Consider the following 19,825-nt stretch of genomic DNA (forward strand, 5'->3'; position numbering starts at 1 on the left):
TTGATAGATATTCTCTTCTATTTTTTTTTCGCGCATTATTGTTTTCGTTGTAAAATATCCTCGTTGCCATTTTTCTTGCTTTATGGTATCCTACACTGTTTTCTTTAGACATTAATTATTTATATGTATCCCCACCCACCCACCAACCCAACCCCACAACAATAAGAACACTATACGTTATTTTATAAGCTTTCTTTTGAATAAAAACATGCAAGAACTATTGTGTTAGAAGTTATATTTTATTACTTAGGACAACATCATGAATGTATTTTAGCATTCATACTTCACACAGTCTGCTGTCATGTGTGTAATACGTCAACACATCCTCCAAGAATATTACAAGCACTTTCTTGTAAATGTTGAATTGACAAGTTTTACTTTTATATCAGCACACTGATATTTTGCTTGTAACTAGGAGGAAGAGGGAGAGGGGCAGCAGGAAAATGTGTGTGTGTGTGTGTGTGTGTGTGTGTGTGTGTGTGTGTGTGAGAGAGAGAGAGAGAGAGAGAGAGAGAGAGATATGTGTGATTTGATTTTGATCATTTACGTAGCTTTAACGTTCTTTCAGTCATAACGCTACGATGTCTGCAATGTGCCAGTTTATAGTGATGTCTAGCACTGGGGCATCATGCCGCAGACATAAAGCATGACGTTCCACCCAGTCACATTATCCTGACACCAGGCCGACCAGTCCTAACACTAACCTCTTAATGCTGAACGCCAAGCGAGGCAGCTGTTAGTACCATTTTTGTAAGTCTCCGGTATGACTCGGCCGGGAATCGAACCCACGACCTCCCGCAGACAGAGAGAGAGAGAGAGAGAGAGAGAGAGAGAGAGAGAGAGAGAGAGAGAGAGAGAGAGAGATTAAATTCTCTTATTAACTATCTGACTCTCTGATTTATTCTTCATAAGTTACGTGCATGTCAAATAATAAAACTGGCTACTATTTCAATTCCCATGAATGTGAGTGGAAACTGTTTTTGAGTTTACCTATTTAGAAAGGAACAATTGTATTGTGCGTAACATTTCTTCGAGTTCTGCTTTTTATAAAATCTAATTAATCCTTGAGATATTAGAAGTTTTCTTACCAATTTGTATACCTTATCTGCTATTTATATGAGCGCTGTCTACTACTGGAATAAGCTGAATAAATTAATCTTAGCGATAGTCATCCAAAGTAACGTCTAAACTTCTAAAGTTAGTTGTAGTATCAAGATTTTTGACTGTTGGCTTCAAATATGCACACTTGTTTCTAAATGTAACAATTCAATTTTGTATCAGTTCAGAATATTACGCTTTAACGACGACATCAATAAATCCACAGCAATGAAACAAGAGTGATATGGAAGGATAGTGGTAGGCGCTGAAGTGAAATTGATTATAAAATGAGAACTATCACAAATCAAATAGGACAAAAAGTATCGAACAAACCTGCGGTCTTAACTCACTTATAAGACGGATCCAACTGCATACTGCTCCAGTAGATCCTAATCGTCGCAGTTTGTTAGGTGTAATCATTGAACAAACAACACAAACCCTTACATGCCGGCACAATAAGCGACGAAAGATCAGGGACAACGTTATTTGCAGTTGGATCCGACTTAATTCGTTATTTTAATGGTAATCGCCAATATATAGAAGTCAATGACATGGTTTATATATCAGACTTGGGTCATTAAAATTATAACGGAAAATCTGTAAAGTTTCGATGCTCGGCTAAAGAATAATTATTTCACCTGCAGAAGGTGATCTTAGTATATAAAAAAGAACGAATTTAAAGCATAAAAAGCATGTGAAGATATTGCGCATGTTGTAAAAACTAATGGGTTTGACAGATGTAAATAGGGATACAATTATTTCTAATTTGATTTGTCTTTGTGCAATTAACCAAAGTTGTGCTGACGTGCTGGTAAACGCTAATTCATACACACCGACCTACCTACCTACCTACCTACCTACCTATATACATACATACATACATACATACATACATACATACATACATACATACATACATACATACATACATGCATGCATGCATGCATGCATACATACATACATACGTATTTTAAATGTACCTAAAACAGTCTACAAACTTAGGATGACACTGGAATCTTTAAAAATGAGATTAAAATTAAAATGGTCCACCAATACAAAAACTGCAATAACTTCAAGACCATTGGCCGAGAACGTTTCTATAAATTAAAAATGTTATTTTAATAATTTAGAGAGAAATAATTTCCGTCAATTTCCTTAATTTTCATCGGCTTTAACGATATAATAGGTTATGTAAAAAAAAACTTTTTTGGGGGAAAATTCATTTATAACAATTAAATTAATAGTAACAAGTTGGTAATTTGGGCGCAAAAAGTGTGATAAACGGTGATATACATTTACAAAACAGTGTGTGTGTGTTGATTTCAACGTAGCTTTAACAAGTTTAGTCATATCGCTATGATGTCTGCAATGTGCCAGTTTATATTGATGTCTAGCACTGAGGCATCATGCCGCAGACATGTAGTATGATGCCCCACCCAGTCACATTATCCTGACACCAGGCCGACAAGTCCTAACACTAACCTCTTAAAGTTGAGCGCCAAGCGAGGGAGCTGCATGTACCATTTTTATAAGTCTTTGGTATGATTCGACCTTGGTTTGAACCCGCATCCGATGCTGACGCACAAACCACTTAGGCCACCACAGCGGTTTTACATAACAGCTTGGGTAATTTTAGCAACGTTATAATTATAAATTGGAATTAGTAAAATATGCTTAGATGTCTTCCTATCTCAACCACTTAACACTGTTTAAATTTTATAATTACAGTACATACATTCAAAATGTGCGATCTTCTTAGTTAATTTCAAATTGAAAATAAAATTTAATTAATACTTTTAAAATAAAATTCATTAAAAAATGTTAAATCATCCAACTACTCAGTAATATAAGTAACTTTTAGTACTTTTCACTCGCAAATATTTTTATTATCCGATTTATTTTATTCTTTTTATTAATTTCTTTGAAATTAAAGAAAATAATAGTGTCTTATATACCTTTAAAATATTTTCGAATTTTATGAAAAATAAAATTTCCTCAACAGCTTTTGTCATCAAAACCAATATAACCTATAAGTTTACAAATAATCACTTCTCTTGCAATTTATAACATGCTCATGTGTTTAAAATCATTTATCTGAATTGAATCAAGTTTTGATCGTTCCTTATGTTATTGTAACTGACAGTAAAGCCTGCAACCGAAACGTAAACTTTAGGGTCACTTTTACATAAAAATGAGAGAGAGAGAGAGAGAGAGAGAGAGAGTGAGAGAGAGAGAGAGAGAGAGAGAGAGAGAGAGAACAGGAGGGGGGCAAGGTCATTCTTTCATGCAGAGAAATATTCCGGATAAAGCAGTTACAGAATGGACGAAATCGAGCTCGGTCATAGAAGATCTCATGATTCAGATCAACATCCCATGCAGTAAACGATTGTTATCAAACATACGATATTATGTGCTGTTTAAAATGCAAAATATACGGATGTTTGTGACAACAATGGCAAAGACAAGGAGGATGACGATAACTATGCAATAGTAGCAGTAGCTCTTGTTGATACTGGAGCCTGAGCCCCGTAATCACTAACTTTTTAATCAGAAACGTTTCAGTTTGAAATGCATGCAGTTGAATGTCAAAAGCAGCGATCGTTCTCATATTTACATTGAAACTATTATTTTCTCTCATATAAGCTAAAGTTTCTGGAAAATGAATATCATATTTGGAACGCTTATTTTTGGAAAGTTCTATATAAGTTAGCTAACTTGTGTCCAATTCCATATTTAATTAAATGACAACAAAACATGAATAAAATGTCACAGTAAATATGAGAAACCTATATCTTTTTCATTTTTCATTTATCTCGACTCTCAACTCTTATGTTAAAAATAATTTCAGAGACCATTTTTAAATGATTTTAATAAAGTTTCTATCTAAAGTAAAGAAACGTTTACGTTCACAAATTGTATTCACTTAAGATGAAATGAATGCGACTACACTTCCATCATCCTTCTTGCTTTGCGATGAAAATTTAGAATGCTCGTGTATACGTATTCCCTCAGTTAAGTATGACGATGCTGTGGCATAACTCGCCATTGTCTAAAATATTTTATTTTGTATCTAAATTTATGGATCCATCATTTCTGAAATAAAAAAAAAGACTTTTTTGGGGTCGTATTCAATACAGTTTATGTTGTTAGATAATAAATTGCCTAAAGGGACATTGAATTTTCAAAGATCTTATGGTGATAGAGAAGATGAATGACGGGATGATGTTTTGACAAATATCTGGCTACTGATTTCGAATAACTCGAGTGTCATATTGTGTATTTTTTTGTGGCCAGTGCACATGACCATGCAATGACTGTGTTTCCATTTTACCCCTTTTCTTGTTAATTTTGCCATTCTATTTGTTTCTTTATAAAAGAGGTAATCATGACTGGATATAACGTCAGTTTTACAGAACGGACATCCAAAAGGAGGAGGATATCAGATGGACCTTGACTAAATGGTGTGTGCGTCTTGTGTGTCTAATAATAATAATAATAATAATAATAATTGTACATCATATTGGATTAGCAGTACCAGAAATTTGTATATTTTATCTATATTTTTGTCTCAAGTTAAGTCAGATTCAATTACGATATTTAAAAGAATGAAAATGAAAAGACTATATGACAGATTCAAGATTACTTGTACAAACATACATTTTAATCCAATCTTACGGTTACCAGAAACTTAGACTTTCTGTTTAAATATTTCTTGGAAATATCGTAATCTATAAGAAGTGTTAACATCTTTCTTTTCTTATTTTACTATTAAAAGTACAAATTCATTTGAAAATATTCGCGATCATAAATTACCCTTTGCCGATTTTCTATACCGAAGAAAATTGCATGAATACAAAAATAAGTTTGTTTAAAATTCATTTAACGTGGTTGTGTTTCCATTATTATATTTCGCATTTGCAATGGACGTATCCCAGAATTGATCATTCAGTCAACGGAGATGATACTTTTTTCACATTGCAATGGTGCTTTTATTTGCACAGATTGTGTCATAAATGTCTAATCGTTTGCATATATATTTACTTAAAATTGGCACTGCTTGTTTTAAGGTTGTTTCCTTGTGATTCAAACAAGACACATAACTATATAGTAAACATTTCAGGAAAATTTAATTAAAATTCTCAGAGTTAGGAACATATAATTGTGATGATGGTATTTACTAAATTCTCTCTATTTCCTCTACTCGGTCAGACAAGATATTTCCGGCCACCCTATTACGTTTCCCCTACTCGGCTGGTCAAACGGTTTTGGGACCAACCAGTTATGTCCCATAATCGGTCACTTAAGCTTTTCTCAGGCTACTTCATTATGTAAACATTCATATCAGGCTGGTATGTGATAGATGATTGATAGATGTCATCCATAGTCTATCCGTTAATTGTCAGGAAACAAAAGTGTCGTACCTATTAACTCTTATCTAGGTTTGTATAGAAAATCATTAATTCGTTTCATCGTTATCGAAACCCAAATATTCTTTTTGTAATACTTCAAAATTATACGCTACCAAAAATAAAATCCATAAATTGCTCGGGCTGACTACATAAATGTATTTTTTTTTCGCATTGCAACGGATTTCTTTTGCATTGCTCAGATTGTTTGCCATAAATGTGGATACAGAGACTAATAACTCCAGGTGTGCAATTTTCAAGATAAAAAATAAGATAGCTAAATTTTCCATTTCTTTCAAATTCCTGATGAATGTTTTGAGGGCTCGCACGATATTTATCTATATTCGATAACATAAGTAACCACTTAATATTTGGGCCAGCATCTGGCACCTGTATTTAACGGTTTGTATGTATAAAAAAAAAAGTTAAATGCGGCAAATTAACGGCTTGTATCTTAATTTTGTTACCTCTTATTTTAACATTTCTTTTTCTTTTTTATTGTTGTCTCTCTACAGGCAAAGATGAAGTAATAATGTCATCTTTAACAATAATGTAAATTGTACAAAATGGACACCGGGACATGTATGGGCATCATGCGTGCCAGTGAAAATTAAATGATTGAGACGATATGAAAACAACTTGTTGGGGTGGGGTAGGAATTGGGGGTAGATCACATAGCATCTTTCTACCGATTTGCATAGTGGAAATAGTTGGTTTGTGAAGTGATTTATTCTAAATTATTTATCTGAAATACTATTACTACTGCTGCTGCTACTACTACTACTACTACTACTATTACCACCACCACCACCACCACCAATACTATTACATTAATAATAATAATAATAATAATAATAACAATAATAATAATAATAATAATAATAATAATAATAATAATAAACATTTGTACCTTACAGAGTGACAGAAATATTAGCATGTTATCTCTTTCAGACATCTCTATTTGAGAAGTTAGTTTTATCTTTGAACTTGTGAAAATAAAATATACTTGAAAATATATCCTTCTATGGAGAAAGATGACTTCGAAAAACATAGAATTTAGTCCAGACTTATAATCAATAGACACTCTAGCTTTCTTGGAAGAGACATGCCTCCACCAACCCCCCCCAACCCCCCCAAACAAACAAGCAAGACAAAAACTCCGAGAATATTGTCCTCTAAATTCATAAGCTTAAAGTTTATTTTTATTTCCCAATGGGAACACATATCCAACTGGAAATATTCACAGCTATATTATTACATCAAGATAGACAAGCCTTTCAGGGTTCATTTTTAAAATAATGTGTTAAGTTTCAATTTTACATATGATTAAAACAATGAATTAAATTCAGCTATTTTTCTCTTTCATTTGTGATTACTGGTTAGAAACTTTAGTATGGGTGTGGCGTTGACATTCATTCATTCATTTAAATTTCCCCTTAAACATTTTCGAGTGTGGTATTTTCATTTACATGTCAAATGCATAAACAGAGTCGTTCGACTTTCTGTAAGGCATGATATATACACACAGTATTTATTCTACACAGGTTGCCATGTGACAAATACAAAATATTACAAATCGAATAAATTTGTGTAACAAGATAATTAATTAGTACTATATGTAACTATAATATCACCTTGTAAGACATAATCATATACTGCTGCATAAATCGAAATTCACACTAGTTCTTATTAAATATTGTTCACTTTTAATTATCTTTAGAAAATTGATGAAGGAAGAGCTAAGCGAAAATTGAGTTTTATCATAATAACTCCAAATATTTACAAATTATGCGTAGGTTCATTATAAATATAAAAATATTTTGATGTTCAGAATAACTGCATTTGTGTATACAGTGCAATAGCATAAGAATAAATTTCACCGTTAAATGTTTTCAAATTTCAAGCTTCATCAGGTTCATCGAACAAATAATAGATAAAGGAGTAATTAGAAACAAAATTTAACGCAATTCCGAATTCGGTTTAAATTACGAATTACATGAACTACCAATCACTATCAAACCAAGTTAAATCAATTTCAAAATAGTCTTTAAAAACCTTACAAATCGCCTATATAGTGTTTCTAAAACATGATAATGAAATATTCGTACAGGAAGGTGTATTCTGAAAATTAAAATAAATATAAAGGTGGCGACAACGAGCCCTCTTACATTATTCGTAAGATTGAAACGTGTCTCCTCGTTTAGCGCCGACCGTTGGTGGCACATTAAGCTAAGAGATAGTATGCTTAAATGCATCATAAGCCAATGTGATTTACAGATTCTCTATCGGATTGAATTGAAATAATCATAACACATCTTTATTTGATTACCTCATAAAAGATGTATGAAAAGTTGCTTACTTCACATTAACTATTGAGTTTACATCATCACTGCCGTCATCTAAGACATTCATGAAAACCCTTTGGATGGTGCTACATTTAGCGATAGCATCATTCGCCAAAAAAGATGTCTTTTTCTGCGTTAATTGTTTTTTTTTTATAGAGATTATCTAAGGTGAAGATGATAAATGGATAATAATTGCGACGTTTCTATCACAATTATTCCCTGTGAAGTAAATATAATATCACAGAAAATAATGACAATTAATCATAATGATCGAGGCATTTTTCATATTGAAATATATACACGATATATTTTAGAAAGGCTAAGAGAGATGAGCCATGATAAAACAATGCAACACACAAATCCTTGAAAACTCACTGTAATTTTATGTTAATGGGATTAATTCTTACATATTTCCTACAGTTATATTAGCATTATTTCTCTAACTGTACAGTCCAGTCTTATTTACAAAAAGACCAAAGTTGTTCTCGACCTTATTTTCTGACATGACTCGTGGCGGACACGTGTTTGTCTAATTTACAAAGAGTTGACTCAAGACGGATCATGGAAAACTGTAAAGACTTGCTCACTTTCTGAAGATAGATTACAGCTGCATTTTAAGTGAAAGATGTTTCTAATGCTGAAGCATTTCCCTGTAAAGTTGTATGTGAACTGTTTCAAGATGTAAAATTTTGGAGTCTAAGGTATTTGTCTGACCCACGAAGCTTAAATTTGTTTTAAATCCTATATCTTTTTATTGCATCAGACATTTTTAAAATACAGAGAGTTATTCACAATTCAGTGGATGACAAGGAATTATTAAAAACCATACTTTCACTCAAGACAAAGACCTTTAGTCCATATGCTATCGTTGTGAGAGGATGTCCACTAAGACGTAAGGATCATATTTTTAATAATTGGTCCGATTTGTCTTTTAATAAAGGCTTTATCAAATCACATGGGGCCAAGTTGAACAGAGGTTTAGTACAAGTTGTCCCAACCCTCAACAGACTTGTCTTGGGCCGTATTGTCTTTGGTCTGAATTGCCCGGTTTTCAATACAAGGCATCATTATTAGATCACCATGTCACGTATTATAATTATAATTCTATTTGGAATCCAATGTATTATAGATTATGAAAGTAATAAATATACTATAGGTGATATCAAGGTATTAAAGCGCTTTCAACTAAAGAAAAATGGACATTGGTCTAAAATCTTAGTATCGGTTCGTATGACCAAAGGTATTCGTGGCTATTAAGTTTTGAAGATATTAGGTCCACGGTGCCCATGACATGTCGTTTGGTCTAGAGTTTTATTTACTAGTAGGTACTGATATATCTCCAAATATATTTCCTTTTTGTGTTATTATTGGATTGACTCTTACTCTTAGTGTAACGTATAGAAAAAAAAGCTGTATGTTTATAGTTATACAGTCTGTTCTTATCCTGTATTTATATAACAACTAAAGACAATGTCAATTGTGGTCTACACCAACTTCTAGTTAGCACTGGAGTTAATTAACCTTCTCTGCAAATCGATGACAATCTTAATATTCTATGTTTCTGTAATTAATAATTACGATAATGATATTGCTGATATATATGAAGGTTTTGACATTTCTTGCATTTGTACGATCCAGTGTGAATTAGAATGAAGCGTTTTTGAGAAGCATATGCCTTTTAATTACTTAAGATTCCATCAGTTTTTTACTTTATCCGCGTGTATTTTCATTATGATGATGCTACAAATGCCATAACGAATCAGATTGCAGCTTTAACCGTGTTTATTCAGTAATAAGTCGAGCCCAACTACAGACTGCATGGACCCAGATCTGCCTTCGCATAATGTGCCTGCAGGTTTGGGTCTGTGCAGTTTGGTAGGAGTTTGGTAGGACAATAGAACAAACAACATGGACCTTGATCTGTATTCGTGTTATGATCTTTGTTGTTTTCAGTTTGAATCGACTTCTAAGCGAGGATAGAAGTTATTACTACTATGGCTTTTATATTCGTTATTTTGGCACGGACCGTAGACAACGTGTTAGAGACGAATGACTTGACATTTTACCTTTGATAGCGCCGACCATGCAAATACTTGGGACATGTTAAATCAAACTCACCAGGTTAATGGGATGCATAAAAGCTTGTTGGGTGCTGTCATCAACGCCTCCCTCCAGAAGTTGATTCAGATGGGCAATATAGCTAGCCGCCAAACGTAGAGTGTCCAGTTTGGACAGTTTTGTGTCAGGTGGTACCCAAGGCAAAGTTGTCTTTAGTTTGGAGAATGCTTTACTTAATACCCTCATCCTAGCACGCTCTCGTGCATTGGCAGCATTCCTCTGAATTGGGTGACCGTTAAGTTTTGCATGTTTTCTGGAATCATCACTGTCTTCGCTACCACTGTCGATCTCTTTCCTTTTACGAGGCATTTTTCACTATAGGCTACTTTACTACGGCAATGCCGGATAGGCGTACCTCAAGAAATTTTCAAGAAAAATGTATTCCTACAATCCTTTTTTATGAATTGTCCGTTTTCTGGTACACTTCGAAGGATCACTCAGTTTAATAAGGACAGTCATTGGATGCATTAAGGAAGATTCTATTGCATGTACTTCCGGATTTCTTCCTTATGCATGTTCAATACTGGTCTCTCTGTATGATCTACCGCTTATTGCAGTTTTGGCTTCCAACCCTTTTTACAAATATATGTATACTATACTTGACCTAATTAAAAAAAAAATAGAGAAACGAAACACAGACAACACACTATGTCTTATACACTGAATAATCCCATGTAAGAATATGTCACATGTGCTTGGACAAGGATTCTTTCTTGTGCGGGATCCTTGCCGCACATCCTAAATTTATTCCATTATAGGTGGAAATTTCTTTCATCGCACCAACGTCTTTTCAACACAAACTTGTTAGGTTGGAGGGGGCAGTTTATTTTGTGCGGTACCTCATTAGTTGTATGTTTATAAACGGCCCGTAAACTGTCAGGGAGGTGGTCCAAACCTCGCAACAGCTGTCGCTACAACCAATCAGCTGGCATGTTTCGTAGCCTGAGGCGATCGTTCCGTCACGAAAGAGAGATATATGGCACGACAGATATTCTCAAACGAGTGCTTCTTCAATTCAGAAGAAATTAGAGTAAAGAAGAAGCACATTTGAACTTAATATTTAGTAATCGATTCAGCTGGGCATGCGATTACCAAATCTCTTATTTCTCAAATTCCTTATTTTCTGTTAGAGAGTAAGAGGGAGCGAGAAAGAAAATAAACATCCTTTCAGCCTAAAATAAACAGCAAATTCCAGGAAAAGAGGTTTTGTTGTATTTACGATGAAAAAGATAACGATTATAATGATGATAATAATAATTATTTCTTGCTTTTCGATTATGTTGTTGATGATAATAATAATAAAGATTATTTCTTGCTTTTCGATTACGTTGTTGTTACATTATTATTATTATTATTATTTTTTATATTATTATTATTATTATTATTATTATTATTATTATTATTATCCTTGAAGCGAAAAACACATTTAAAATAATTAGTGAAGATGTAATTTGCATTCTAAGCAGCCTTTCACTGTTTAATTTGCAGTTTATATTAAGAACATTATGACGGATTTCTTAAATTGATGCATAGTCTCAATTAATTAAATTCTTGGCAAGAAGTTTGCAAAAAAGCTTACATTTATTGTACATTTTAATTTAACAACTTTTACAATTTTTTCGTTCTGTTGTTCTGTGAAAGTGAAAAAATATGCTACAAATTATTAATAAACGAAAATAACAGCAAATTTTAAAAAATCAAAGGATATAACACTAAATCATTATTTACAGTCTCCATGTGTGGACTTAACGTGCATCGCAATATATTAACGTTGAAAAAGCATTTTAAAGAACAAAATTCTCACGGCTTAGCTCTTTTTATTTTTACTCTATATTTTCACTTCTGTATATAGAAAGTTGTGAAATAGTATTTTTTTTTTTTTTTGGTGCTCATTGCTGTATTTGCGATTTTCGCTAAGGCAAATTGAATGCCAGTTACGCACAATATTTTGCCAGGTTTATTTCCGAACTTAGTTTCTTTCTAACGAATTTAATATCTTGCATCTGGATGGATTAGCATATAGTTAGAAAGGCTTGGTTTGGTTTTTTATGTTTTATGGCACAAAAAGGTTATTTAGTGCCAAGACAATGAGAATAATGTGCCTTGTCGATGGAATCGCTACGATGGTAGGATTCGAACAAGCAACCTGTCAGTCGTATTTCCGGCACACTAACTACTTTGACACCCTGCTTCTAAATCGTCGGACTGACAGATACTGATTAAACATGCCTGCAATTTGTTTGCAAATTAATGCGATTGTATTATATAGTGGACATTAGCGCTATTGCATTATATAAGGGAGGGAAATACGATTTTATTATATAGTGGACAGAAATGCGACCGCTTCATATAGTGGAGATTAATGCCATTGCATTATGTAGTGAAGAAAAATGCGACTGCATTATATAATGAAGAAATATGCGATAGCTTTATATAGTGGAGAAACTTGTAACTTTTTATAAATTGGTTCCGAACTTAGTTACAGTTATAATAGTTTATGATAATAAAATATGCTTATAATAACTAGACAAAGATTTTAAAAATTTTATATTTACCAACCGTAATACTATACATGACCAGGTCCAAGTTTCACAACATGAAAATTTAACCACACATTACGGTTTAACAAGATCTTGCTTATGATAATTCAGACAATGTTGCTAAAAAAAATTCTTCCGAGGAAGACATGGTGGAAGGATGCAAAGTCTCAGTTTTAGTTTGAAATTTGACAATGGAAACCTTTTGAGTCTTGATTAAAGAGTTGCAGAAGTACACCAAGTTTGAGAAAATCATCAAAATTTCTACCTGGATATGGGACGAGTCCTTAAGAAAAATTCAGTTTTTTTTATGGCTGGAATCCTTATCATATGCTGAATATCCGTTTTGACAAATCATGGATACTAATCAAGAAATAAGAAAAGTCTTGCCAAATCATTTCTATTGATCAAGCAATAAGAAAGGTCTTGACAAATCACAATCTGAGGAAGAATTTTTTAAAGATTTTTCCTGGAACCATGACCTTAATTAAGAACCATATAAAACAATATATAATATGGGTGAAATAATTTGCACCTGCATAACTGTTATACATTTTCGAGCATTTCTGTTCTGCGATTAGTCCTATAAGAAGTTGGTATATAATGAATGGCTGATCGTGTTGCTAACCTTAAAATTATTTTTGACTAGATTTGGTTTGTACATATTTCAAAAGTTAAATATAAATGACTTTATTTTATAAAATGTAGGCAAGTTTATAAATGAAATTCGCGATTGAATATTTTAATATTTAAAGTTCGCAAAAACATTTTTTGAAATGATGAATCATATACTTGCTGTCGCTCGCTTTGTCCACAAAAAGGAAAAGAAAGACGATGATGAATGATGATGATGATGATAATGATGATAATCCTTATGCTTTATTTCTTTCTAGAAAAAGGCGCGAATTATGTGATCGCTCTCCTATGTTCCAAAGTACATGTGTGAGTGCTTGAGTAAGTCTGCAAACTTTAAAAACCGCTCCAGTGGCCTAGTGGTTAGAGCGTCCGCCTCGGATGCGGGAGGTCATGGGTTCTAATAGCTGCCTCGCTTGTCGGTCAGCATTAAGAAATTAGTGTTAGGACTGGTCGGCCTGGTGTCAGAATAATGTGACTGGGTGGGACATAATGTAAAATGTCTGCGGCTGAAAAATTGCTAACGCTATGTTAAATATCCAAATCACACACACACACACACACACACACACACACACTTTAAAAGTTGTCAGAATGTCGTCTAGCTGCACTAGAATAACGTATTTTTCATAGACAAACATGCCCTTGAGCGTATATTATTGCGTTACCGTGCACAATTGAGGCAAAGGACAATTATATAAATTATGTACAAACTTGCAGAACTTTTGAAAATAAAAGACTCATCCAGTGGATCTGGAACTTGGATGCTTGAGAGAAGCGTGCTGCTTTGCTGTTTCTCCTTGTTGTAGTTGTTATTGTTGTTTTTGTTTTTCCTATTGTTATTATTATTATTATTATTATTATTGATGTTATCATTATTTACCTTTACAAAATATATAGAATTTATGGGAGATAACGATCTTTGTCACATAATCACTATGCTTAGAGTGGGGAACTTGCCAATCAGAGGTAATACGGGAAGATATGAAAGTATCTGCTATAAGGAAAGATTGTGTCAAATTTGTAAGGGTAACATCGAACATGAATTCCATTTTATTACTGCTTGTCCGCATATACGAAGAAAATACTTACCCACCTATGTATATAAAAATCCACATTTAGAAAAATTTAGGCCCCTTATGCACAATGATACTAGTAAAATTATAATGACTAATTTAGCAATGTTTACTAAAAAGGCCTTAAAGATTAGAGAAACCGTTTTATCAAAGACTCAGGCTACATAAGACTTTAGATCCGTATCACAAATCTTGATCCACACAAGTTTTAAGGTTACCCTTACATTCGCTTGTTTGATTACTGTGCAATATATACTTGTATCTCACCTATATCCGAAAAAGCAATAGTTATTACTTTCATGTATATTACTTCTTATAAATAAGATATTCTTTTGTTACGCACTATTACATCTTTTTGTACCGCATGATGTATTTAAAATAATAATAATAATAATAATAATAATAATAATAATAATAACAATAACAATAATAAAAATATTAATAATAATAATGATAATTATTATTGTTACTATTAAATAATAATAATAATAATAATAATAATAATAATAATAATAATGATGATGATGATAATAATAATAATATAAATTATTATTATTATTATTATTATTATTATTATTATTATTATTGTTATTATTATTGTATGTCGTTTTCTATTATGTACAGTTGGCATAGAAAACATTGTATGAACAATTTAGTATGTTAGCGCGAAGAACAACATTTTTAACTGAGACGTCACCATTGCTGAAGAATAGACACAACAGCAAATAGAATCGACACATCAGATGTCGTTACTCTCATACACAACTTTTATTAGAGGCGTAGAGACGATAATAATCAGTCAAATTAGGCGATGCGTTCTCAAAGATCCCCAAAAGACAAAAGATTTGAGCGCACATATGACAGATGATAGTTTTGCAAATTGGTTTACCTCGGATAAGAGGCGAACCCATGCATAAATAAAGCAAACTCAAATAAATAACCAAAAACGTTTTGATTGTAGATGCATGGAGGGTTGATTTTGTACTACCAAACGTTTCAGATATTCTTTGAAATGGAATCTGAATTACTGTTAATAAACTATATAAGCTCGACATGGGTCGGGGATTACAAGCAAAACAGAAATTTACCATTGAAATATAACTATCTAAGACGACTCTAAGTATCTTAATAGATTTTGACCGAAGTATAACTGGAATCACCTGGAACCGAAAACGGTAAATATGAAAATTCTGAACTGTATATTGTTATTGTTGCTGTTGTTGTAGGGTTTAACGCCATTTTTCAGCACAAGATAGGCTATACATGGCGGCCAGTATAAATGGTGGAGGAAGAACCCGGGAAAACCCCGGAAAGAACCACCCACCCACGAGAAGCTACTGACAAGCTTTCTCAAATACCCACATTGGCCGACCCTGAGGCTCGAACCCACAAGGAGGTGAGATGGCAGTGATCAGTAACGGTGAGCGCTTTAGACCATTCGGCCACTCGGGCCCTCCCTGAATTGTATATAACCTTTGAATCAGATATTTTTATTTTCAAACAAAAGCAATTCTTTTACTTCTCAAAGTGCAGAATTAAAGTGTAAATGGGAATTAGACAAAATGTGAAATGAAAATAGAATATGATGACTATAAGAAAGTGAGAAATCCCCCCCCCGCAACAAAAATATACACCCCCAAGAAAAAAAGACCCCCCCCCAAAAAAAAAGACACCCACAAGAAAACACACACACACACACACACACAAAAAACATAAACAAAATAACAAAAAAAAAAAACAAAACAAAAGGAACAACACAGTCAAGGAAAACAGTTTCTAATGCTATTAAGGGCTCGTGGTCATAATGTCTTCTCAAGAAAATTATGTACTATCCAAGAGGAATTTGTAAAGTAGCCATCATATATGGTTGCTTTTCAGACTTGTCTGTGTGAAATAAACCACACGTATGAAACAATGGCTTCAAAAGAGGTCTCTATTTCAATAGATACGTTCAGGTTTTAAATGTTGCAAATGTAACAAGACACACCGCCCCCACCCCCCTTAACCCTCCCACAAGACTCTCCACTCCCCACACAAAGAAGCAACAACAAAGAAACCAAAAATATTAATAACATTGTAACAATAAAACATGATTTTAAAAAAAATAGATTACACTTTTCACATCATTATTTCGATTTTAACATGAACAATAATAAAATTCGGTCATTTTCCATCAATAGTAGTAGTAATAGTAGTAGTAGTGACTAATATTATTAATACTGCTACTACTAACAACAACATCAACAACAATAACAACATTAATAATAATAATAATAATAATAATAATAATACCACCAATAATGACATGTTTTTGTTGTTATTGCTGCTGATACCACCACATTCAGTGGTAGTCGTCTAACAAAGTTTAATATAGTTAATCCAGATATAACAAATAGTCTAAATTTTGTGTTCTGACATCGAGGCAATTAATTTTTTATGCCGATGTCCCGTAGGTTAATGACATAGAGCTCCCTTCCATAATGGAACATGGGCTATGGCATGTGATTCTCCCAAATCAGCATCATTCGCATCTGACGTGAAAATTATCAGCATCTCTTAAAGCAACAAACATGAATTATCCCCAAATTACAAAGATTCGTTAGATCAACACGACAGAGTAATCTCTATGATCTACTGATGTCCTGGGCTTATTTTTGCATCCCACAGATAAAACATGGATGTATTATTCATGTATTTAAATTCTCGAACTTGGAATGTTTTTATTCTGCTTATTTACATTAGAACGTTCTTTTGCAAACCATAGAGACTATTTCTGATAGGACTGGTTCTAAACAAAAGAGAAGTATTCTTTCTAATAAAATTCGTAACGCGAGGCTCTCCAACGCTGAATCAAGGTGGCTGCTTAATTTGCGCCACCCCCCCCCCCGACCATTTATCTGCATTATTGCAGGGCCTCCCGACAAACAGGGACTCTCTCTCTCTCTCTCTTTTGCTTGTACATCTCTCAGATGCCGTCAAGCAAATGTCGAAGATCGAGCAAAAACCTTACATAAATTGCACATCAGCGATGCTTTTTAATGACTAAGCGAAGATATTCCATGTCGACACTTTTGCGTAAAAACAGTATTTCTGCGTTATAATGCAAAGGTATTGCATGGCAGTATATATCGATACAATAGTATCCAAATATTTTTGTTACCCATAATTTTTGCGTGTAATTATATATACACGATCGAAAAAATATTTTTAATATGGGAAGCTGAGTACAATGTAATTACATGCATCATATTTTGCAAAAGTTAACTACAGTCAGTTTATGATCTAACTACAAGGTATATTTATAAGCCCCCCCCCCCCCCCCATACACATATACAAAAGGACCAGATTGCATTAAAAAAAGTTGTAGACACAAGACAAACGTAAATGGATATTATTTTTGTTTAGCAGTAAGTTGAACATATAAACCCTTTTAATAAGTAGACATTTTCAGTTACCTCTCCAGGGTGACGTCAAATGAGATTGATAGATAAATCATACACGTGTACGTATACAATTGCTATCTTGTATAGGCAGATGAGTGGGTAATGTTTGGGTTTTCCAGTTTCTTTATTTTTACATAAACAAAGCTAAATCCGATAACGAAACTTCTCAGACAGTCGGTTCCAGACAGACAATGACTAAAAAAGGGTACAAGCTCACACTCTTATTGACAGATCAGAGACGACTTCTTATTTTCTTTCTATCCCTCTTTTGACAATCCATAAACTGTAGCCGTGTAAATTTAAGTAATAGGATATATTACAGTAGTTGCTTTTGTTAGTTGTAGGTTTTAGTTATATAGATACCTTTTATATTATGAAAGACTAACTACCTGTTTGAAATTTCCTGCATTTAAGAATACCGTTTTTATGCATCGTTGATATGTGAGGTCTGAGAATTACGTCAGAAATCCTGGCTGACATTTAAATTATCCAATATACTTAATGTACGACAAATGATATCAACTCTATGTTGGCACGTTCCGTTTATCATGAGACGAATTCTCCGTCTTTCACTTTGCAAAACATGAATTGGACAAAAGTAGTTTTTCCTAAAATTAGAAAAAGGTCAGTTAAAGAATTACGTGATGATTGATAAAATAGGGAATGTAACTGTAGACGTTTTTTTTCTTTAAATTTTTCAGGTCGAAATAAACGGAAACTGGAGGTTAAACAAGTGGAACAAAAATTACGCTCATATTACTTTGTGTGATTTTCTCCCTTCTTTAGCAATAATTAATAATTATCAATTAAATTATGACAAATGCAAATTAAAATGCTAATAATTTCTGTTTAAAGTAGTTAGGATACTCCACAGAGCAGATGTTAGGTGGATGAATCAAACATGCGTTTGGTTGAGCCCATTCTGAGGTGATTCTTGCTTATACTCTACACCCTATTTAAAACTTCAGTTCCAGGATCCATAGCAGCAACATCTTGTGGTCTTAGATAAAACTGAAACAGATAACACTGACATAAAGTGCATTCTTGTACAGATAGAAAAAAAATTGAACCCCATTCGAATTTCGTTTGTACAAAAGTGGTAAAGGAAGGCAAGTTCCTGACTATTGACTTGTGAATGGAAACACAGTGAAGAGAAGTGTTGAGTTTTCTTATTCTTGGTACAAGAAGTATATGTATATATATAAACACACACACGCACACACACACACACACAAACACGCGCGCGCGCAACTCTGGTTCCGAAGTCCAACATCGTTGTCAGCCATTATTTAGAATAGCGTTGATCTGAGGTTATTGTTATGAAAACCAGCATGTTGCGTCCCTATACTGGTGTATAGTATCTTATCGGACGGTATGCGTTCCTATATTTTACTTGTGTATAGTATCTTATTGGACTGTATGTGTCCCTATATTTTCCTTGTGTACAGTGTCTTATTGGACTGTATGTGTCCCTATATTTTACTTGTGTATAGTATCTTATTGGACTGTATGCGTCCCTATATTTTACTTGTGTACAGTATCTTATTGGACTGTATGTGTCCCTATATTTTCCTTGTGTACAGTATCTTATTGGACTGTATGTGTCCCTATATTTTACTTGTGTATAGTATCTTATTGGACTGTATGCGTCCCTATATTTTCCTTGTGTACAGTATCTTATTGGACTGTATGTGTCCCTATATTTTCCTTGTGTATAGTATCTTATTGGACTGTATGTGTCCCTATATTTTCCTTGTGTATAGTATCTTATTGGACTGTATGCGTCCCTATATTTTACTTGTGTACAGTATCTTATTGGAATGTATGTGTCCCTATATTTTCCTTGTGTACAGTATCTTATTGGACTGCATGTGTCCCTATATTTTACTTGTGTATTGTATCTTATTGGACTGTATGCGTCCCTATATTTTACTTGTGTACAGTATTTTATTGGACTCTATGCGTTCCTACATTTTACTTGTGTATAGTATCTTATCGGACTGTATGTGTCCCTATATTTTCCTTGTGTACAGTATCTTATTGGACTGTATGTGTCCCTATATTTTACTTGTGTATATTATCTTATTGGACTGTATGCGTCCCTATATTTTACTTGTGTACAGTATTTTATTGGACTCTATGCGTTCCTATATTTTACTTGTGTATTGT

The 19,825-nt window shown here is 33.4% G+C and overlaps 1 protein-coding gene across 1 annotated transcript in view; it reads right to left on the bottom strand.

Moving 5' to 3' along the window:
• Positions 1-10,767, bottom strand: part of LOC149807356 (transcription factor 21-like) — a 43,309-nt gene extending 32,542 nt beyond the window's left edge. Inside the window, exon 1 of the mRNA XM_089965823.1 lies at positions 9,968-10,767. Within this exon, the coding sequence (XP_089821949.1) occupies positions 9,968-10,276 (309 nt within the window). The 5' untranslated portion in view covers positions 10,277-10,767. The remainder of the gene's footprint in view (positions 1-9,967) is intronic.
• Positions 10,768-19,825: the final 9,058 nt, after the last annotated feature.

Source organism: Sinohyriopsis cumingii, chromosome 1, assembly GCF_028554795.1.
Source record: "Sinohyriopsis cumingii isolate HCF-2022 chromosome 1, ASM2855479v2, whole genome shotgun sequence".
NCBI classification, from domain to species: domain Eukaryota; kingdom Metazoa; phylum Mollusca; class Bivalvia; order Unionida; family Unionidae; genus Sinohyriopsis; species Sinohyriopsis cumingii.